The following is a 21297-nucleotide window of genomic DNA, read 5'->3' on the forward strand; positions in this document are numbered from 1 at the left end:
CTGCTGGAGACCCCCAGGGATCCTACAGGGAATGTTGGTGAGGTGGGCAGGCCGGACACACTGGTGGTCAAGTTACATCCTTTTGGCCTATGGTCGTGCCCACCCACGCACCCCAGAGGTGTGAAGAGGGCAGATGTGAGCCCGTGATGGGTCCAGACAGTCCTCCTGGGCAGTGGGCAGGCCGTCATCTGCTGAGTGAGTAAATGAATGGATTGCGCCTGGAGGGTGGGGCCAGGCCCTGGCAAATTCTAACCTAGAAATCCTTGTGCAGGCTCAGTTGCTTTGGTCGTCTCCGACTCTCTGCAACCCCGTGGACCGCAGCCCCCCAGCCTCCCCTGTCCGTGGGATTCTCGAGGCAAGGATACTGCCGTGGGTCACCATTTCCTCCTCCAGGGGATCTTCCCCACCTGGGGATCGAACCTGCGGCTCTTAGGTCTCCGGCACTAGCAGGCGGGCTCTTTGCCCCTAGCGCACCTGCTTGTTCGCGTTCGAAGCGATGAAGAGACGGGTTGCATGTCCGTCAGCCGTATTCCACCTCTCGCGTTTAATGTGGTTTTTTTTTTTTAACTGCGAAGAGTCCCAACAGGAAAAGGAGAGTGAGGCGGATAAGGCCCCCACGGGCCGGCGCGCCTCGCTTCCGCAGACGTTAGCTGCCGTCAGCCTCCAGCTGGGGGTCTCGCTCGGGCGTGTCCTTGGCTCGCGGGCCTGGTCGTGCGTGTGGGACCCCTGAGTCCGCCTGCATTAGGCGGACTGCAGCAAGGGCTCTCGGGGTGGGGTGGGGGGCTCGGGTACGCCCCCTCCCCGCGGGCGGGTGTTCAGACCCCTCTGGTTAGAAGGGAAAGTTGCTTCTAGGGAACCTGTTGTCCCGAGGGACCGCGCCCCCCACGCGCCCCCGGGGCTGGCTTTGCACGTCACTTGTTGTCACTGGGGGCCCAGCCCGGCTGCGACCAGGTGCCCTCGGGGCGACGACCGCGCCCCCTGGCTTTCCTGGGGGTCCCCTCTGTCGGTCGCCTCCAGCCCCGGGGCGCCCCAGGCCCCTCTCCGAGTCCCCGCGACGCTCCCCCACCAGGCACTCCCAGCCCGCGCAGCCTTCCGCTCCCGGGTTGGGGGTGCGCACGTCCTGGGCCCAGGGCGCCCCTACAGACGCGCGCGGAGACTGCCCGCTTTCCGCCTCCTTTAATCATCGTTGCCCCGCGAGACACCTCTTCTCTGGGAATCACCCCGGCCGGCTCGCGCTGTGACCCTCGCGGCGGGGCGACCCTCAGGGTGGGGCCCGGGTCCCCAGGACCACGTGCAGCAGGCCTCCCGCGCGCGCCGCCTGCACGTCCTGGAAGCCGAGCCGCTGCACGAGGCGCCGGTACTGCCCGGGGCGCCGTCCCACCCCCAGGGTCCGCAGCCCGGGGGGCCTCCGCGCCGCCCCGCTGGCCTCCTCCTCCTCCGCGGGCGCCAGTTCGGCCAGCAGGAGGCCAGCGCCTGGGGAGACAGACACGGAGATAAGGGGAAGGGACCGGCAGGCGTCGCAGGACCCAGCCCGCGGTGCCCCCGGGGCTCCCCGCGGGAGGACTTCCCGGTGGGGAAGGTGGGGGGAATTCTGTCCGCAGGCCCAGAGCCGCAGCCTCTGCGATGCCCGGAGCTGCGCTGTGCTCAGTCCCCCAGCCGTGTCCGACTCTGCGACCCCCTGGACTGCAGCCCGCCAGGCTCCTCTGTCCGTGGGATTCTCCAGGCAGGAATACTGGAGTGGGTCGCCTTTCCCTTCGCCAGGGGATCTTCCCAACCCAGGGATCGAACCTGTATCTCCCGCATTGCGGGCAGGTTCTTTAGCCACCAGGGGGAGCCCATGAGACCCGCATTCGCATACTGCTGCGGGAAAGCTCAGAAATGAATGAGGACAACTGGGAATCAGCTATGTCCCGGGCAGACGGTAAACTGGGCCCCGGACCCCGAGCCGGATGGGTGGGGAGGCGGACTGTGAAACATTCATTCCGTTTCTTTCTTTCTTTTTTGGATGGGAAATTGTCTTTAAGTGTGAAGAAAGGCAAGTGCACGGAGAAAAGGCAAGTCCAGGGTCTCACCTGGTTTGCAGCTGCCGGAGATCCGGCTCAGGAGCCCGTGGAGTCGGTCGTCCGGCCAGTCGTGCAGGAGGCTGCAGAGAATGTATAGGTCTGCGGGCGGGAGGCTGTCGCTGGAAAGGTCACCTGGTTTAAACACAGACGGGGTGGAGGCGTGGAGGCCACAGGGACCCCTGCGGCCAGCGTCCTACACACAGATGTGACACACAGACACAGTGACACACAGACACACAGCGACACACACAATTATATACAGACACACACAGTGACACAGACACATACAGCTATATACACAATTATACACACACTGTGACACACAGACACAGCGACACAGACACACAGCTACACACAGACACAGTGACACACAGACACACAGCGACACACAATTATATACAGACACACACAGTGACAGACACATACAGCTATATACACAATTATACACAGATACACAGCGACACATGGATGTAACACACACAACTACATACAGACACACAGCGACACAGACACACAGCTATAGACACACAGCTACACAGACACAGTGACACACAGACACAGCTACACACAGACACACAGCGACACACAGACACACAGCTACACACAGACACAGGTATACACACAATTATACACAGAGACACACACAGCTATACACACAATTATATACAGACACACAGTGACACACAGACACACAGCGACACAGACACAACTACACACAGACACACAACTATAGACACACAGCTACACACAGACACAGTGACACAGACACACAGCGACACACACAATTATATACAGACACACACAGTGACACACAGACACATACAGCTATATACACAATTATACACAGACACACAGCGACACATGGATGTAACACACACAACTACACACAGACACACAGCGACACACACACAGCTACAGACACACAGCTACACACAGACACAGTGACACACAGACACAGCTACACACAGACACACAGCGACACACAGACACACAGCTACACACAGACAGGTATACACCCAATTATACACAGACACAGTGACACACACAGCTATACACACAATTATATACAGACACACAGCGACACACAGACACACAACTACACACAGACACACAGCTATAGACACACAGCTACACACACAGTGACACACAGACACACACAATTATATACAGACATACACAGTGACACACAGACACATACAGCTATATACACAATTATACACAGACACACAGCGACACATGGATGTAACACACACAACTACACATAGACACACAGCGACACACAGACACACAGCTATAGACACACAGCTACACACAGACACAGTGACACACAGACACAGCAACACACAGACACACAGGTACACACAGACACAGGTATACACACAATTATACACAGAGACACAGTGACACACAGACACACAGCTATACACACAATTATATACAGACATACAGCGACACACAGATGTAACACACAGACACACAGACACAGAGACACACAGCTACATAAAGACACACAGCTACACAGACACACAGCTATAGACACACAGCTACACACAGACACAGTGACACAGAGACACCTACACACAGACACACATAGAGACACAGACACAACTACACACAGACAGACAGCTACACACCGACACAGGTATATACACAATTATACAGAGACAGTGACACACAGACACAGCTATACACACAATTATATAAAGACACAGCGACACACAGATGTAACACAGACACAGCTACACAGAGACACAGAGCTACACACGGACACACAGCTACATACAGATACACAGACACAGCTACACACAGTGACACACAGACACAGGGACACACAGACACACAGCTGTACACAATTATACAGAGACACACAGTGACACAGACACACAGCTATACACACAATTATATACAAACACACAGCGAGACACAGATGTAACACACAGTTATACACAGACACACACAGTGACGCACAGACACATGCAGCTACACACACATACAGACGCACAGACACAGGCAGAAACGTAGACGTACACAGGCCACAGAGAGACAGATACGCACCCTGAGGCACACTCACGCGGAAGCATGCATGTGTACACAGACACGTGCACACACAACACCCCGGTGGCCCAGACAGTAAGGACTCCACCCCCAGTGCAGGAGACGCGGGTTCAATCCCTGGGTCGGGAAGGTCGCCTGGAGGAGGGCCTGGCAACCCCCTCCGCCATTCCTGCCTGGGGAATCCCCATGGACAGAGGAGCCTGGCGGGCTAGTCCACGGGGTCTCAGAGGGTGAACAGCTAACACTTTTCCACTTCACACGCACAGACACGCAGACACACAGGAACGTGCATGCATAGACACACAGACCCACGGGCACATACATGTTTAGACATACACACAGACCACACATGCATGCATGCATACACACACAGACACACATGCACATACTCACAGGCACGCACTCAGATACACACTCAGATACAGAGACAGAGATGGAGACACAAAGACACACTCACAAACCACACATGGACACACTCACAGGCACGCACACTCAGATACAGAGACAGATGGAGACACAAAGACACACACACAGACCGCATACGTGTGCGCGCTCAGTCGTGTCCAGCTCTCTGACACCCCATGGACTGTGGCCCCGCCAAACTCCTCTGTCTGCTGGATTTCCCAGGAAAGAATACTGGAGTGGGTGCCACCTCCTCCTCCAGGGGATCTTCCCGACCCAGGGACCGACCCACATCTCCGGCTTCGGCAAGCTGGCTCCTTACCACTGCGCCACCAGGGAAGCCCCACTCACCCCATACAGGAGACAGACAAGGCCGCCCAAAGACGGACAGCAGGCAGGCAAGGACGCCGCACTAACCTGGCACAAAGTGGACCCGCTCTGACGGCTGTGCGTCGGTCTGGAAGTCCCTGGCAAGCCTGATGACCTCTGGGAGGTCAAACACAGTCACCTGCAGGCGCGGGTACTCCTGGACGAGCTTGTGGGCCAGGGCGCCCGTGCAGCCTGTGGGAAGACACGTGGACTCTGGGCCATCCTGGCCTGTCTCCAGAGGTGCAGCTCTGGCAGGGCCAAATCAGCGCGCTCGGACGTGACCTGAGCCTGTGCCCTCAAAGGAGGTCAGCCAGTGGGGAGACCTCTGCTGTCTCAAGCTCAGGGCCTTGGGGAGCGGTGCTGGGGCAAGCGCTGGCCCGAGCCAGGTGAGCAGGGTGGACAGAGATCCACGGGGAACCCTTAGAGCAGAGTTCTAGAGAGTTATACGCTTTCCTTCTCCGTTCTGTTGCGGGAATGCAGATGTGATGGCTGGTGCCACAGCAGCCACTCTGGGCCACTCTGGAGGAGAGCTCTGCAGAGGATGGGAAAATGCAAGCTGGCAGCTCAGGAGCCCTCCTAGGACCCCAATCCCACCGCACCCCTTGGGAAAGCATCTGCTCCTCCTCCGACCCATGTCCGGGGGGAAGCACTGGCTGGGAGGGGTGGAGGATGTGTGTGTGTGTGTGGCATAATCAGAGCTCGTGAGATGGCAGCAGACAGGTTCCACGGTCCCCTCCTCTGCTTGGCAGCCCCCAGGAAGGGTCTGATAAACTCTACGAGGGTCCCGAGCCATCCCTGGGACCTCCTAGCACTTGGGAATATCACCCCAAGCCCCGCATCCACCCAGGATACACGTAGATGCTTGTGTGGTTTGTAGAGATAAACCCATTTTCCAAGTCTTATTAGTAGGTGGTGCATATTAGTCGCTCAGTCGTGTCCAATTCCGCAGCCCCGTGGACTCATAGCCCCGCCAGGCTCCTCTGTCCCTGGGGATTCTCCAGGCAAGAACACTGGAGCGGGTTGCCATTCCCTTCTCCAGGAGATCTTCCCGACCTAGGGATTGAACTTGGGTCTCCTGCCTTGCAGGCGGATTCTTTCCCATCTGAACCACTGGGTTAGCCTATCTGCAGGTACGGCAGCTGCAGCTTCCGACAAGAGAAGGAACGCTCGCACCCGTTTGCCTGACTCCTGTCGGGCGAAGGGACGTACCTCCCAGGTGGCAGGCGGAGGTGAATGGGGACAGGTCAAAGGCCGTGGCCACGTGCTGGGCGGTCAGCTTGCTGAGGCCATGCGAGGCCCTCATGAACTGCAGGGTCGCCTCTGTGCTCCACTTGTGGGGGCCCTGAAACGGAACAGGATCTCAGGAGAGACCCACCGGGGGCCCAGGCGGTCCTGCATCCGGGATGACGTTCTGCGTGGCATCTCTTGAGGGCAGGGGGCATCGAGGGCTTCCCTGGTGGATCAGACGGTAAAGAGTCCGCGTGCCGTGCAGGAGACCTGGGCTCCACGTCTGGGTGGGGAAGACCCCCTGGAGGAGGGCATGGCAACCCACTCCAGTATCCTTGCCTGGAGCATCCCATGCGCAGAGGAGCCTGGGGGGCCACAGTCCATGGGGTCGCAGACAGTCAGACACGACCGAGGGACTAAACATGGGGGGCTCGGTAGGCAGATGGGGAGGGGCCCGGGGGACACAGCAAGGGAGGGAGGGGAGGACAAGAACCAGGAACAAGGAGCCAGGAACTGCGTCCTCACCGGACACTAAGCCCAGCCTCGCCGGGATCTCAGACGTCCAGCTTCTACAGCCATAGGAAATAAATGTCTTCCGTTTCTAAGTGAAAAGAAGCTGAGAGTCGCTGAGTCTTGTCCAACTCTTTGTGACCCGTGGACTATACAGTCCGTGGGATTCTCCAGGCCACAGTAGTGGACTGGGTTGCCGTGCCCTCCTCCAGGGGACCGTTTTCAGCCAGGGATCGAACCCCGGTTTCCCGCATTGCAGGCAGATTCTTTACCATCTGAGGCACCAGGGAAGCAAGTTGCTCAGTTGTGTCCGACTCTTTGCAACCCCGTGGACAGTCCATGGGATTCTCCAGGCCAGAATACTGGAGTGGGTTGCCATTTCCTCCTCCAGGGGAATCTCCACAACCCAGGGATCAAACCCAGGTCTCTGGCATTGCAGGCAGCTTCTTCACCAGCCGAGCCACCAGGGAAGCCCCACCCGCACCCCCGCCCAGACCCACTGAACACCCCCCCAAGGCTCTCTCTGGAGGGTCGGGAGCCAGGAGGCAGGGCAGGGAGGGATTTGCAGACTCCGAGCTCACAAGGCACACTCTCTGCACAATCTAACCTCACGAAGGAAACGGGGGGCATTGGCTTGCGGCAGCCCCTTCATGGAAACACCCTCTTCGGCAGCTGTGGGCGGCTGGGTGCCCCCCACGCCGTCCCTAAGAGCCCGCATCCACAGCCTCCCACTGGGATAACGGGTTCTGATGGTCCCTGGGTCTGGGATGCTTTCGGTGCCCGTGGCCAGTCCCTCAGCGGCAGAGACGGCACGTGAGAAGCAGCGTCAGGTTCTGGGGTACCTGCAGCAGCGGCTCTGGGGTCCACGCTGCCCCCTCCCGCACGGCCCGGCCCAGGTGCGTGAAGGCGTCCCAGACGGGCCCGTCGTGGTAGGCGGCCAGGCCGTGGAGAGACTGCTCGCCGTCCGACGCCAGGTGCAGGCTGGCCGTCTCCGTGTTGCTGTAACCTGAAAGGACGGGGCGTCGTGAGACCCCCATAAGGGCTGCCCTGAACATCAGAGGGACGGGGAGGGGAGCGGGGGGAGCCGCCGCTCGGGTTCCCGGCGGGGTTAGCGCAAGCATCGTCCGGCCGACAGCGTGACGCCCTCGCACGCGCCCGACTCTCTGCAACCCCATGGACTGCAGCCCGCCGGCTCCTCTATCCATGGGACTCTCCAAGCCAGAATACTGGAGTGGGTTGCCACTTCCTCCTCCAGGGGATCTTCCCGACTCAGGGGCCGAACCCGCGTCTCTTGCACTGGCAGGCAGGTTCTTCTCCACGGAGCCCCCTGGGAAGCCCGTCTATGTATCAGCCTGTCTGTTTAGTATCTGTCCATCACCTCCATCTCTCTCTCGCGTCTGTTAACCATCTATCTGTCCGTGTATATACGTATCATCTCCCTGTCTGTTCAGCAGCTGTCATCTGTGTGTGAATAAATCTATACCTGTCATCTGTCATCTCAGCTCATCTATTGTTTATCCATCGACACATCTGTTGCCTATCCGTCAATCCCTCCATCTATCACCCATTTATCCATCATCTATCTCTCTACCCTGGAGAAGGAAACGGCGACCCGCTCCAGTACTCTTGCCTGGAAAATCCCATGGATGGAGGAGCCTGGTGGGCTACAGGCCATGGGGTCGCAAAGAGTCGGACATGACTGAGCGACTTCACTTTCCCTTTTCACTTAATCGGTCTACCTATCTGGCTATCATCTGTTATCAGTTTATATCTCTTAATCTATCAGTGTGTCTACTATCTGTTTATCCGCCTGTCTGTCCGTCAGCCTGTATTTATCTCATGTGCCTGTCTTCCTGTCATCCACCCATCCCCTTATCCTATTTTCTGTTTATCTGTCTATCTGCCCTCTGTTTCTTTGTCAGCTATCTGTCTGGGGACCTTTCTGCCAACTATCAGTTCATCCATCTACTTGCCATTTACATGTCTATACATTCACCTGTGAATCAGCCACGCTACCTATCATTTACCCATCCACCCATCTATCTACTGGGCTCCCAGGGGCCTCAGCAGTAAACAATCTTGTGGCCACTGCAGGAGACACAGAAGACGCAAGTTTGATCCCTGGGTGGGGAAGATCCCCTGGAGGCGGGAATGGCAACCAACTCCAGTCTTCTTGCCTAGAGAATCCCGGGGACAGAGGAGCCTGGTGGGCTACAGTCCGTGGGGTCTCAAAAAAGCTGGCCATGCCTGCAGCGCCTGAGCAAGCGGCATGCATCTGTTACCTGTTTGCCCACCCGTGAGTCCATCCATCCATCCGTCTAAGCATCATTCCACTGTCAGACAGCCTCTAGGCATGCACCTCGCCTGTCTGCCTACCTGATCAGATGAGTAAGGATACGCAGGTATGTATGCTGCGCACACACACACACCCTATGAGTTGTTTCCTTGGAGAACCTTGGCTGATACAACCCCTCTGAGTCCATAAGGAAATCTCTCTCTTGAACATCACACACATACACACACACACACACCCCTAGTTCCTCCTAAACATCACACACACACACACATACACCTGTTTCCTCCTAGACATCACACATACACACACAGACACACATTTCCTCCTAAACATCTCTTTCTCACACACACACACGTTTCCTCCTAAACAACACAGACACATACACCTATTTCTTCCTAACATCAAACACACAGACCTGTTTCCTCCTAAACACCACACACACACATACACCTGTTTCCTCCTAGACATCACACACACACACACACCTTTCCTCCTGAACATCACGCACACACACACACACGTTTCCTCCTAAACATCACACACAGACACATACACCTGTTTCCTCCTAACATCACACACACACCTGTTTCCTCCTGAACAACACACACACACAAACTGTTTCCTCCTAAACATCACACACACACACAGAGCTGTTTCCTCCTAAACATCTCTCTCACACACACCTGTTTCCTTCTAAACATCACGCACACACACACCTTTCCTCCTAAACATCACACACACACACACCTTTCCAACATCACACACACACACAGCTGTTTCCCCCTAAACATCTCTCACACACACACCTTTCCTCCTAAACATCATGTACACACACACACACCTTTCCAACATCACACACACACACACACAGAGCTGTTTCCTCCTCAACATCTCTCTCACACACACACCTGTTTCCTCCAAACATCACACACACACACCTGTTTCCTTCTAAACATCACACACACACGCACCTTTCCTCCTAAACATCACATAGACACACACACCTTTCCTCCTAAACGTCACATACACACACACACACACAGCTGTTTCCCCCTGAACATCTCTCACACACACACCTTTCCTCCTAAACATCACACACACACCCCTCTTTCCTCTTTGCCCCGCCCCCCTCCCCACCTCTGGGAACCGCCCTGCGCCCGGGACACAGGGCCGGCAGGTCTGCCCATCTCTGCTCAGGAGCCACCATCACTTGGCGGCCGGGTCCTGCCTGCGGAGCTGCCGCGACGACACCCGGGAAGCCCCCTCACCTCTGTCCGACTTGTTCAGCAACCCCAGGGCTGCACAGACGTCAAGCAGGCGCGCGGTGCCTCCCACCGAGGCGTCAATTTCGCGGGCGACGTCCGCGGCCGACAGGGGTCCTCGGTCTTTCAGTACATCGAACACTTGGAGCTTGCAGGCCATGAGCAGGACCTGACCGTGAAGGAGGGCCACAGTCAGGCTACGACGTGTCTGACCGATCGCTTGTGACCCCCATGGACGGCGGCGAGGCAGGGGGAGGGGGCCCGGGACTGTCAGAAACGCCCCGCCCATCAGGGAGCCTTCTTCCGCAGGGGAGAGTTGGCTTCAGGCTCCAGCTTGCACGAGGCTTGCTCCAGGGAAGAACAAGTCGGTGAGGGTTAAGCAGAAAAGCTCTCTCGGCAGAGAAAACCCAGCGTGCCACAGTCAAGGGGCGCGTGGTAGCTCCCCACGGTGCCCACGTCGAGACCACAAGCCCTGGGACCTTGAGGTGAGGCTGTGTGTGGACTTGGGCGCTCTCTGCAGGATACACACTGTCCATGCCGCTCACCACACACCTCACGGGACAGCCTGACCTCCCCGCGGCTCTCGTAACAAAGGGGCCTTCCCCGGACACGTGGGGCACAGGGTGGTGTGAGCCCTGTCAGCCTCAAACACCCACATGGACCCCGCCCCAGCCCTGCCAGCCGTGCTCAAACACGATGACACTCACGTCCTGACCCCCAGAATGTGCGAACGAGGCCTTCTGTGGAGATAAAACGTGAGCCCTGTCAGGCTCAGACACCCACACGGACCCCACCCCAGCCATGCCAGCCACGTTCAAACACGATGATGCTCACGTCCTGACCCCCAGAATGTGCGAACAAGGCCTTCTGTGGAAATAAAATGTTTTCATAGACGTGATGGAGTGAAGGGTCTGAGATGAGGTTCCTCCTGGATGGGGGTGGCCCTAAACCCTGTGACAGGGTCCTTATAAGACACACAGAGGAGAGACACGAACGCAGAGGAGAAGCCACGTGGAGACGGAGGCGGAGACGGGAGGGAGGCGGCCACCAGCCCAGGGACGCACGCCTGGAGCTCCCGGAAGCTGGAAGGGGCGGGGAGGACCCTCGCCTGGAACCTCTGCAGGAAGCTCAGCCCTGGGACCCCTTGACCTCAGATGTCTGGTCCCCAGGGCTGGGGTGGTGGGTGTGTGATGGATGCCTGTGGTTTGAAGCGCTCCCCATGCTGGGGGTCAGCTGACTGCGAATGCACATAGGTACCTTGGATGCTTTGAAGCCATCCATCAGCTCCAGGAGGCCCGCGGGGAGCCGGGGCTGGCTGTCCGTCACCCCGTTCAGGTCCGCCTCCTGGGTGCGGGGAGCCTGCAGCTGCGCCCCGCCAGCCTGCAGGCCCTCACTGGCCCGAGCGGGGTCAGAGCCGCCTCCCTCGGCGTCGCTGAGATCCTCGAACGTGTCGACAGCCGGGATGGAGTCGTGCTGGACCCGCCGCGGGGCGCCGGGGGCCCGGGGTGCGTGGTACAGGCGTGCCAGCTCCTTGCAGAACCGGTTCAGCGGGAAGCCCACCACGTTGAGGAAGTCGCCGCGGACGTACTCCACCAACATCCCACCCAGCGCCTGGATCCCGTAGCCGCCGGCCTTGTCCCTGCACGGCGGGAAGCAGAGAAGAGATGGACACGGTGATGCTGAGCTTTGCTGGGTGCGCACACCCGGCCGGCCCTGGGCAGCCGTGTGCCGGGAGTGGCCGGCTCCAGGACCAGCCCCCAGGAGCATCCGTCGGTCCCGCCCCCAGGACGGGATGAAGGCTCCATGGCGGCTTCTGGGGGTGTGCGAGGGGGCACCTGCCCCCACACCAGGCCTGGGCCTCCTGAGGGGGTGAGCTTCGCCCACAAGAGACTGGGGCCCCCCAGTGGGGTTTTCCCGCATGTCTCTGACTGGAGCCTCAATAGGACGACTCCTCGCGGGGGTCCACAGCCCGGGTCTTCCCGGAAACCTCTGCTGAGACCTCCTTACAGGGGAAAAGGGGTCCAGCCTTTTCTGTCCATCCTGACTGAGCCCCCAGCCCTTCTCAACTCTAACCAGCACCCCCCCACAGACCAGGGTGGACAGAACGGCAGGAGCTGGGATTTGGGGTGTGGGGGGTTTCCTTGAAGTGCCAAAGGGCTTCCCAGGTGGCACTAGTCGTAAAGAATCTGCCTGCAATGCAGGGGACACGGGTTCGATCCCCAGGTTGGGAAGATTTCCTGGAGAAGGGTCTGGCAACCCACTCCAGTGTTCTTTCCCGGAGAATCCCATGGACAGAGGAGCCTGGTGGGCTATAGTCCGTGGGGTTGCAGAGAGTCAGACACGGCTAAGTGACTATCACGGACACTGGGTGGGGAGACCAGCCCCATGGCAGCATCTGCCCTGACCCGCCCGACCCACAGCGGTGCCCTTTGCTGGGGGAGACGGCAGTGGTGTCGGGATGGGGGGGCGGGGTAAGACATCCTTCCATCCTTCCTAAGCACGCTGCCCGGACCTGGGCCCCTGGGCCCGTGGCAGGCACAGGCCCCCAGCGCGGGCTCAGGCCTGGCCTGTCTCCTGCCCACGGCGGGCATTCAGCACCGCGGTTCCGGACAGAGACTGGGTTCAGCACCGCGGTTGCGGACACTCACATGGGCTCCCCGCTGTCGATGTATTCCCACAGCAGCTCCTCCGACAGCTCCGAGAACTTCACCGTGGTCTCCTCATAGAACTCGGACACCTCAGTGTCCAGCTGACTGTCTGCAAGGAAGTGCGCGCTGTGGTGAGGGGACGCAACCGCTGCCCCTGGGGGCCCGTGGGTCTAACCCTTTGAGCCCAGGAGGAGGCAAGCCTGATGCTGAAGCTGAAGCTCCAGTGCTTTGTCCACCTCATGAGATGAACTGACTCACTGGAAAAGACCCCGATGCTGGGAAAAGATTGAAGGCAGGAGAAGGGGACGACAGAGGATGAGATGGTTGCATGGCATCACTGACTCAACGGACATGGGTTTGAGTAAACTCCAGGAGTTGGTGATGGACAGGGAAGCCTGGTGTGCTGCAGTCCACGGGGTGGCAGAGAGTCAGACATGCCTGAGCGAGTGGACAGCAACAAAGCCTGAGCTTTGCATGCGATCCACACACACACACACACACACACAGAGGATCATTAATACGGGATAAAGGATTCTCCACTGTAGACAGGGAAACAGAGACAGAATAAAACAGAAAGTGAAGTGAAAGTGTTGGTTGCTCAGTCGTGTCCGACTCTTTCCGACCCCAGGGACCGTAGCTCTCCAGGCTCCTCTGTCCATGGGATTCTCCAGGCAAGAATGCTGGAGTGGGCTGCCATTTCCTCCTCCAGGGGATCCTCCCCACCCAGTGACTGAACCTAGGTCTCCTGCACTGCAGACAGATCCTTTACCGTCTGAGCCGCCAGGGAAGCTGATAAAACATTTATGGACTGGAGTTATCATTATGACAGGGTAATTCTGGGATCTTCATGAGGCTTTCGGCTGTAGGGTTGGAAATGCCCCATGCACGTAGCATGCTGGGCACACAGGGGCCACTTGTGAGAAATCTCCACACCAGGCATCCCGGGGTCAACGAGTGTGTGCTTGCAAGGTCGGTGTCTCAGTCGTGTCCGACACTTTCTGATCCCAGGCTCCTCCGTCCCTGAGATTCTCCGGGTAAGAACACTGGAGTGGGCTGCCATTCCCTTCTCCAGGGGATCTTCCTGACCCAGGGATCGAACTCCCATCTCTTGTGTCTCCTGCATTGCCAGGTGGGTTCTTTACCGCTGAGCCACCCGGGAAGCCCCCAGCAGGCTCCATGGTGCTCCTTGAACTTCACGCCCACCTAGAACCTCAGAACAGGACTTTATATGGAAACAGGGTCTCTGCAGGCGTGATGAAGTGAAGGGTCCGAGATAAGGTTCCCCCTGGATGAGGATGGCCCTAAACCCCATGACAGGGTCCTTCCTGGGGCTAAAATCCCTTTTAAGCAGCTTTAAAAGTTATTCCTCAGGCTTTTTGTGCTTTAAAAAAAAAATTAAAAAACTTCTCATCATGGTATGTCGTAATGCCTGCCAATGGGAGCCAAACTTCTCCACCGTTCAGACCAGAGAGCTCAAAGGGAGGCTCTGGGTGGGTCGTGTTGGACGAGGTGGAATGTCCCCCGCACCCTACATGGGGTCCACTGGGTGCTCACGGTGAACCCCCATATTCCCACGTGGGACCCCAACGTTCCCAGGCTAGGTGGGAGGGCGGGCCCACGTGGTAGCAAAGACAGGGACGCCCCAGGGCGCCCAGGTCCTCCTCCCAGGAGCCCCGGCTGCTCCGACGGTGGCCCTGACTCCCAGGGGAGGTGGGGGACGCGGGCCGTCCAGGTACCTTTGGTGCAGCAGTGGACAATGGCCACGCCCGTGAACACGCTGTGCTCCTTCCCGCTGAGCCTGCAACACACGGCCGGGCCGGACGGGTGAGCGTCCGGAGCGTCTCTGGGAAGCAGGGCGACCCCTGCCCCGCAGCACGAGGCCCCTGTCCACCCACCGGCCCCACCCCCCCTCATCACCGCCGCTGCGCGATCGCCAAGGAAACCGTCCCAGGGGGACCGTGAAGCTTCCCCGCGAGACTGTGGTCACTGCACTGAGGGGCTGGGGGGGGTGGTCAGGCCATCTCATGGGACCACGTGGACCCTGATGGGAGCGGCCGGCAGGGCACAGAGGACCCAGATCCTGGCCACTCTGGGCTGCCCCTTTCCTGGGTCCCTGTGCAGTCCTGGGCCTGGACACTCAGCATGACCGAGCCAGGAGGAGACCCTGAGTGTGGGGGGATGGTATGGGGAGTCGGAGCCCGGTTAAGAGTCGAGGTCGGTTCAAGGGCATGGCCTGGTCCTCTGACCTGAACCAGGAGGGGCTGTCTACGGGAGACAGCGGATATGATGCCCATGGCAGACACGGGGACATAATGGGTAATGAGTGGGTGGACAGACGGCTGATGAGTGGATGCTGACGGTGAGTGGGCAGATGGCAAGCGGCCCAGCCTCTGTCCCACGTGTCCCCGGAGGGCCGCCGGGACCCACCCACCTCGAGAGCATGCGGTAGGCGTCCTGCTTGTCCACCGGCTTCTCCAGGATCAGCCCCCCGACCGCCTGGAGAGAAACGCCACGGAGACTTGCTTCTGCTCCCCGAGCTGCTCTGCGCCAGCTGCACTCTCCACCGTTTTAGACTTATGTATTTTTTTTTTCCTTTAATTTAGGTGAGATTCGTATAATATGGCACTCACCATGTTAAATGAAACCACGTGGTACATTTCCACTGTTGGGTGAGGGTCGCTATCCAGCTCCCCAAGTCTTCCATCATCTGGAACACCCCATCCCCACAAGCTGGTCTCCCCACCTCACTCCCCAGCCCCTGACAACTGCTGATCCGATTCCTTCCTCAGTGGATTTCCCTATTCTGGATATTTCATACAAATTCAGTAATATGTACCCTTCTGCGTCCTGCTTCTGTCACTGAGTGCTGTGTGCTCGAGGCCTATCCACATTGTAGCCTGTGTTGGGGCTTCCCTCCTTTTCATGACTGCGTCATATTCCACTGTGTGGATGGACCCCATGCTGCTTATCCATCCATCCACCTGTCATTCTATCCATCCAACCACCTACCCATCTGTGCATCATCCATCCATCCACCCATCATCCATCCACCCATCCATCTAGCCAACCATCCATCAGTCCATCCAACCATCTACCCAACCATCCATCCATGCATCTTCTATCCATCTATCCATCCATCCATTATCCACCCATCCATCCAACCATCTACACAACCATCTACCCACTCATCCACCATCCATCCATCCATCAACCATCCATCCATCCATCATCCATCCACTCATCCATTTATCCATCCAACCATCTACCCAACCATCCATCCATGCATCTTCTATCCATCTATCCATCCACCCATTCATCCATCTGTCCATCCAACCTTCTACTCATCATTCATCCACCCATCCATCCATCAATCCATCATCTATTCATCATCCATCCAACCATCCATTTATCCATCCAACCATCTACCCAACTATCCATCCATCTACCCATCCATCCATCCACCTATCAACTCAACCATCCATCCATCTATCCATCCACCCAACCACCCATCATTTATCCATCCAACAATCTGTCCATCTATCAATCCATCTATCCATTCATTCATCCATCCAACCATCTACCCATCCATCCATCATCTATCCATCTATCCATCCATCATCCACCCATCCCTCCAACCATCTACCCAAACATCCATCCATCATCCACCCACCCATCCATCAACCATCCATCCATTCATCCTTACATCCACCCAACCATCCACCCATCCATCGTCCATCCAACCATCAACTCAACCATCCATCCATCTATCCATCCATCCATCCATCCACCCACCCACCCATCATTTATCCATCCAACCATCTGTCCATCTATCAGTCCATCTATCCATCCAACCATCTACCCATTCATCTATCCATGCATCTTCCATCCATCTATCTATCCATTATCCATCCATCCATTATCCACCCATTCCTCCAACCATCTATCCATCCATCATCCATCCACCCATCAACTCAACCATCCATGCATCTATCCATCCACCATCCATCCACACACCCACTCATCATTTATCCATCCAACCACCTGTCCATCTATCAATCCATCAATCCATCCATCCAACCATCTATGCATTCATCCATCCATGCATCTTCTGTCCATCTATCCATCCATCCATTATCCACCCATCCCTCCATCTACCCAACCATCCATCCATCCACCCATCCACCCACCCATCCATCAACCATCCATCCATTCATCCTTCCATCCACCCAACCATCCACCCATCCATCATCCATCTATCAACCCAACCATCCAACCATCTATCCATCCATCCATTAACCATCCATCCATTCCTCCTTCCATCCACCCATCCATCATCCATCCAACCACCAACCCAACCACCCATTCGTCCATCATCCATCCATCCATCCATCATCCACTGACACACTCCTCCAGGGACAATGCTGCTATGAACAGCTCAGCAACAAGGCCCAGCATCCCTGGGCGATGCGCCCCATCAGGCCAGCCGGGGTCTCAGACAGACAGCCATGCCCGGCGAGACAGAGCTGCTCTACGGGTCACTGTGATGACCCGTCCGAAGGCCCGACTCTCGGTGGCCAAAACCCCTATCTCGGGGAGATTACTTTTCCCCAGGTCCTGACCCGCCAGCCCCGAGAACAGGACATTATCCGATAATAGGATCTTTGCAGATGTAACAGAATCTACCAGTAGGTCGTACTGGAGCCAGGCGCATCATAATCCGTGATGGATGGTGTTCCCGTAACAGGAGAGACACAGAGCAGAGGCCGCGTGGAGATGGAGGCAGAGACGGGAGGGAGGCGGCCACCACTCCAGAGACGCCCAGGAATTGGGAGAAAAAAGCGTCAGCAGCCGGGAGAGAGAGAAGCCTGGGGCGGATTCTCCCCCAGGTCTCACAGAAAGAACCCGCCTTCCCAAGGCCTGGATTTCAGCCGCCAGTGACACAGAAAGCCGGAAAGCAGGCTCACCACGATGGTGTCGGCTCCGATGACCACGTCCGGGGCCCGCAGGTCCTTCTGCAAGAAACGCAGACTCGGCTTTAGGCAGGACGAGCCTGTACGTCTTACACATTTTCACGTCACGACGCGCGGCACCCAGCATCACAGCTTAGTTAAGGATCCAGTCTTGCTCTAGAGAGCAAGCCTGGACTGTCCTCAAGCCACCGATCAAGGGAGACAGTGGAAGAGAAAGCTAGCCGCTCAGTCGCGTCTGACTCTGCGACCCCGCGGACTGCAGCCCGCCAGGCTCCTCTGTCCCTGGGATTTTCCAGGCAAGAGCACTGGAGTGGCTGCCATCGCCTGCTCCGGTAAATGCCACAGTATATAGTATATTATGTGGCAATTTAGTGTTAAAGCTGCATTAATTCTAGATCACGCTCAGTCGCTCAGTCGCGTTCAAGTCTCTGCGACCCCATGGACTGTAGCCGCCAGGCTCCTCTGTCCATGGGATTCTCCAGGCGAGAATACTGGAGTGGGTTGCCATTTCCTCCTCCAGTATTCTATCCAGAATCCAGGGAATTCTGTATCATAAATGATGCTGTTATATTAGTCACAGTAGCACACGGCATGGTAACATCTCGGAATAGACTACGTACATGAATTCTTTATCCTGAATGGCGCTCTGATATGAATTGCAACAGCACCTTACGTACTAGCAAAGTGACGGATAACACTGTATAAACGATACCATCCCGTGAATTACACGTGTCCACGACACAGGGACACTCAGTCGCAGAGAAGCTACACCTACCGCCTGCTGCAAAGGGCACTGATTTACAACAGGTGTGAGTGAAACCTGAGGACACCCCGCTGGCAGGAGACCCAGGAAAGGAGCCCTCGCCTGGTGCATCCGGTCGGCCACCTCCAGCGCCTTCTGCTTGGCCGTTTCCACGGCGTACGCGTGCGGGGCGGCGAACGAGCCCTTGTGCAGCTTCTCCTTGAACCTGGACGGAACCACCTCGAACCTGAGGCCCTGGAACAGGAGAGAAGAGGGGTTTGGGTGGGGGGAGCCCCAGGATGCTGACAGTGGGCAGGAACTGAAAGTCCCTGCCCAGCCCCCCTTCCCTGACTATGGACACTGACCAAGGGCCGACGCCCGGCTGCTGCGTGAGTGTGACCGGTGTGTGTGGAGCGGGGGCGGGCGGCTCGGGGACCCTGGTGGGAAGAGCTCTGTGCACGCAGAGGCCAGCAGGGCACTATTGATTGGGGTGCAGCCCCGAGGGGTCAGAGGGCTCCTGGAGAGTCCCAAAGGCCGGCATTTCGCCCTTACAGCGGTCAGACTACTGAGACGGCAGCACCTGCAGGAAAGGCTGCGTGTGTGTGGGAACAACTAGGCTGCTCTGACTTGGTGCCCGACACAGGCGACCCGGCAGTGCCTGCGGAAGGCGGGTCACGGACACCGCTGCCTCCAGAGTCGGGGCTGGGGGGTCTTGGCCACACAGGGTCAAACTCCCCCTCCCGCTCTCCCCACACAGGGACCTCTGTGAGCAGCCTCTGCCTCTTACTTTTCTGCACCCCAGCGCCCTCCCCACCTCCATCGTGGACCTCCCAGACCCCCAGTTAACCCCTGGGTCACACTATGAGACACCCCCCACCTCCGGTTCTGTACCCTCGCTGGGAGATACATATAGCGCTTCTCATTCTGTACCTGCCCCCCACCCAGCCCAGCTCACGCCCCCCCCAGCCCAGCTCACGCCCCCTACCCAGCCCAGCTCACGCCCCCCCCAGCTCAGCTCACGCCCCCCCCAGCCCAGCTCACGCCCCCCACCCAGGCAAGAATTTCTGGCTCTATCTGTTCCCCTAGCTGGTCTCCCCACTTCTCTGCCCCCCGCCAGATAGGGCCGCCCCATGCAGACCAAGCCCTGTCCAGGCGCTCTGTCCCCTTCCCCGCCGCCCCCCGCCCAACACCAGCTCCAGCACACAGACTTGACCTTGGCCCGGCAACCCCACACCCCCTGGCCAGCAGATCGCCAGGTCACTGAGCCCTGGCTGGAAGACCCTGGCCCTCCCCCGATCACGGACACAATAGATCTGGACCCTGGTCACTAGGGTCCTACTTACTCTCTGGCCACCGCAGGCCCCAGTCCTGCAGACCCCGGATATCCAGTCACTTAGGCCCCCAGCCCTGCAGATTCCTGACCCCCACGCCCTGCTCACCAGACCCTCAGTCACAAGGCTTCTGTCCAGAGACCCTGCATCTTTGACCCCGTCAGTCGGTCCCACTGCTGACCCCGGGCCTGCAAATACCCACCCTCTCTTACATCCCCCCCTCCCAAGTCAGTAGGATCCCCAATAACTAAGCAGTGGCCCTGCAGACCCACCAAGGCGCCTGTTATCTCCCGCGCCGCGCCCCGCCCACGAAGCCTAGGTCATCAGGACCCTCGGGCACTCGTCTCCGACCTCCGGACACTGGCCAAAGCCCTCCCCTAACTACTAAGACGCCCCCAGTTTCTAGGCCCCGGACCCGCAACTCCGGGGCCCATCCGGGAGGCCCGGGTCACGGCGCCGGGGGTCCCGAGGCCTCGGGTCACTAGGCCCGGGCCCGCAGGCCCTGCCCCCCCAGACCCCGGGCCCGGGCCACTCACCGCATTGCTGAGGATCTCCCGGCGGCGCGGGGAGGAGCTGGCCAACACCACGCGCTTGTGCTGCAGCGTCCCGATCACCGGGCGCAGCAGCATGGCGCCACGCGCCCGCGCCGGGAGACCAGGGCCGGGAGACCCGCGCTGCGCGCGCAGCTCCCCGGCCCAGGCCCCGCCCCATTCTAGGCCCGTCCCCGGTCGCTGGAGCCACGCCCAGGCCTCATCACCAATGAAACCCCGCCTCGGCCCGCACAGGCCCCGCCCCAGGCCCCTGCCCACCATGAAGACCCGCCCCATCCGTCGGAGCCACGCCCAAGCCTTGCCACCAACGAAGCCCCGCCCCAGGCCCGCCCACAGCCGGACCTCACCACCAATGAAGACTTCGCCCAGGCCGCACCACCAACGAAACCCCGCCTCTGCCCGCCCACGGCCGGGCCTCACTATCAATGAAAGCTCGCTCCAGGCGGGCCACCAGCGAAGCCCCGCCCCAGCAGCTGGAGCCACGCCCAGGCCTCTCTGCCCAAGGCCACGCCCTCCCCCGAGGCAGGTGAGGCTCCGGCGGCGCATCCGGGCAGCCAGGGAACGAAGCCCCGCCCCACCCTCGAAGCCCCGCCTCCAGCTCTCCCCGCCCCCAGCGGCTGGGGATTCCGGCCAGGCCCGGGCGGAGGGCGGGACCCGGTGCCCGCAAGGCATCTTGGGAGCGCAGAGACGGGGGTCCCCGGGGCTCGATGCAGCGGAGACGGGGGTCCCCGGGGCTCGATGGGGGCGGAGACGGGGGTCTCTAGGGCTTCATGGGCCGGAGACGGGGGTCTCTAGGATCTGATGGGGGCGGAGACGGGGGTCCCGGGGGCTCGATGGGGGCGGAGACGGCGGTCCCCCGGGGCTCGATCGG

At 58.7% G+C, this 21297-nt stretch overlaps 1 protein-coding gene across 1 annotated transcript; it reads right to left on the minus strand.

Annotated features, from left to right (window-relative positions):
• Positions 1–551: 551 nt before the first annotated feature.
• Positions 552–20541, minus strand: ASMTL (acetylserotonin O-methyltransferase like). Its single transcript, XM_052662924.1, has 13 exons — positions 20412–20541; positions 18668–18799; positions 17797–17844; positions 15264–15328; positions 14569–14630; positions 12833–12941; positions 11442–11823; positions 10191–10353; positions 7469–7632; positions 6099–6231; positions 4938–5081; positions 2073–2195; positions 552–1473 (listed from the first exon to the last, which is right to left on the minus strand). Exons 1-13 carry the CDS (start codon positions 20502–20504, stop codon positions 1262–1264), a joined length of 1830 nt encoding a protein of 609 aa, XP_052518884.1. The 5' UTR covers positions 20505–20541; the 3' UTR covers positions 552–1261.
• Between the last annotated feature and the right edge of the window lie 756 nt (positions 20542–21297).

Source organism: Budorcas taxicolor, chromosome X, assembly GCF_023091745.1.
Source record: "Budorcas taxicolor isolate Tak-1 chromosome X, Takin1.1, whole genome shotgun sequence".
Classification (NCBI taxonomy): domain Eukaryota; kingdom Metazoa; phylum Chordata; class Mammalia; order Artiodactyla; family Bovidae; genus Budorcas; species Budorcas taxicolor.

What these genes read in the sequence shown, in the direction of transcription:
- ASMTL (XM_052662924.1), bottom strand. Translation starts at nt 20,504, where the DNA reads ATGCTGCTGCGCCCGGTGATCGGGACGCTGCAGCACAAGCGCGTGGTG. An exon ending in TGGCCGACCGGATGCACCAG is followed by an intron (nt 17,845 to 18,667) that starts GCGAGGGCTCCT and finishes CGTTTCTTGCAG; the next exon opens with AAGGACCTGCGGGCCCCGGA. An exon ending in GCGGGTCCACTTTGTGCCAG is followed by an intron (nt 2,196 to 4,937) that starts GTTAGTGCGGCG and finishes TGTTTAAACCAG; the next exon opens with GTGACCTTTCCAGCGACAGC.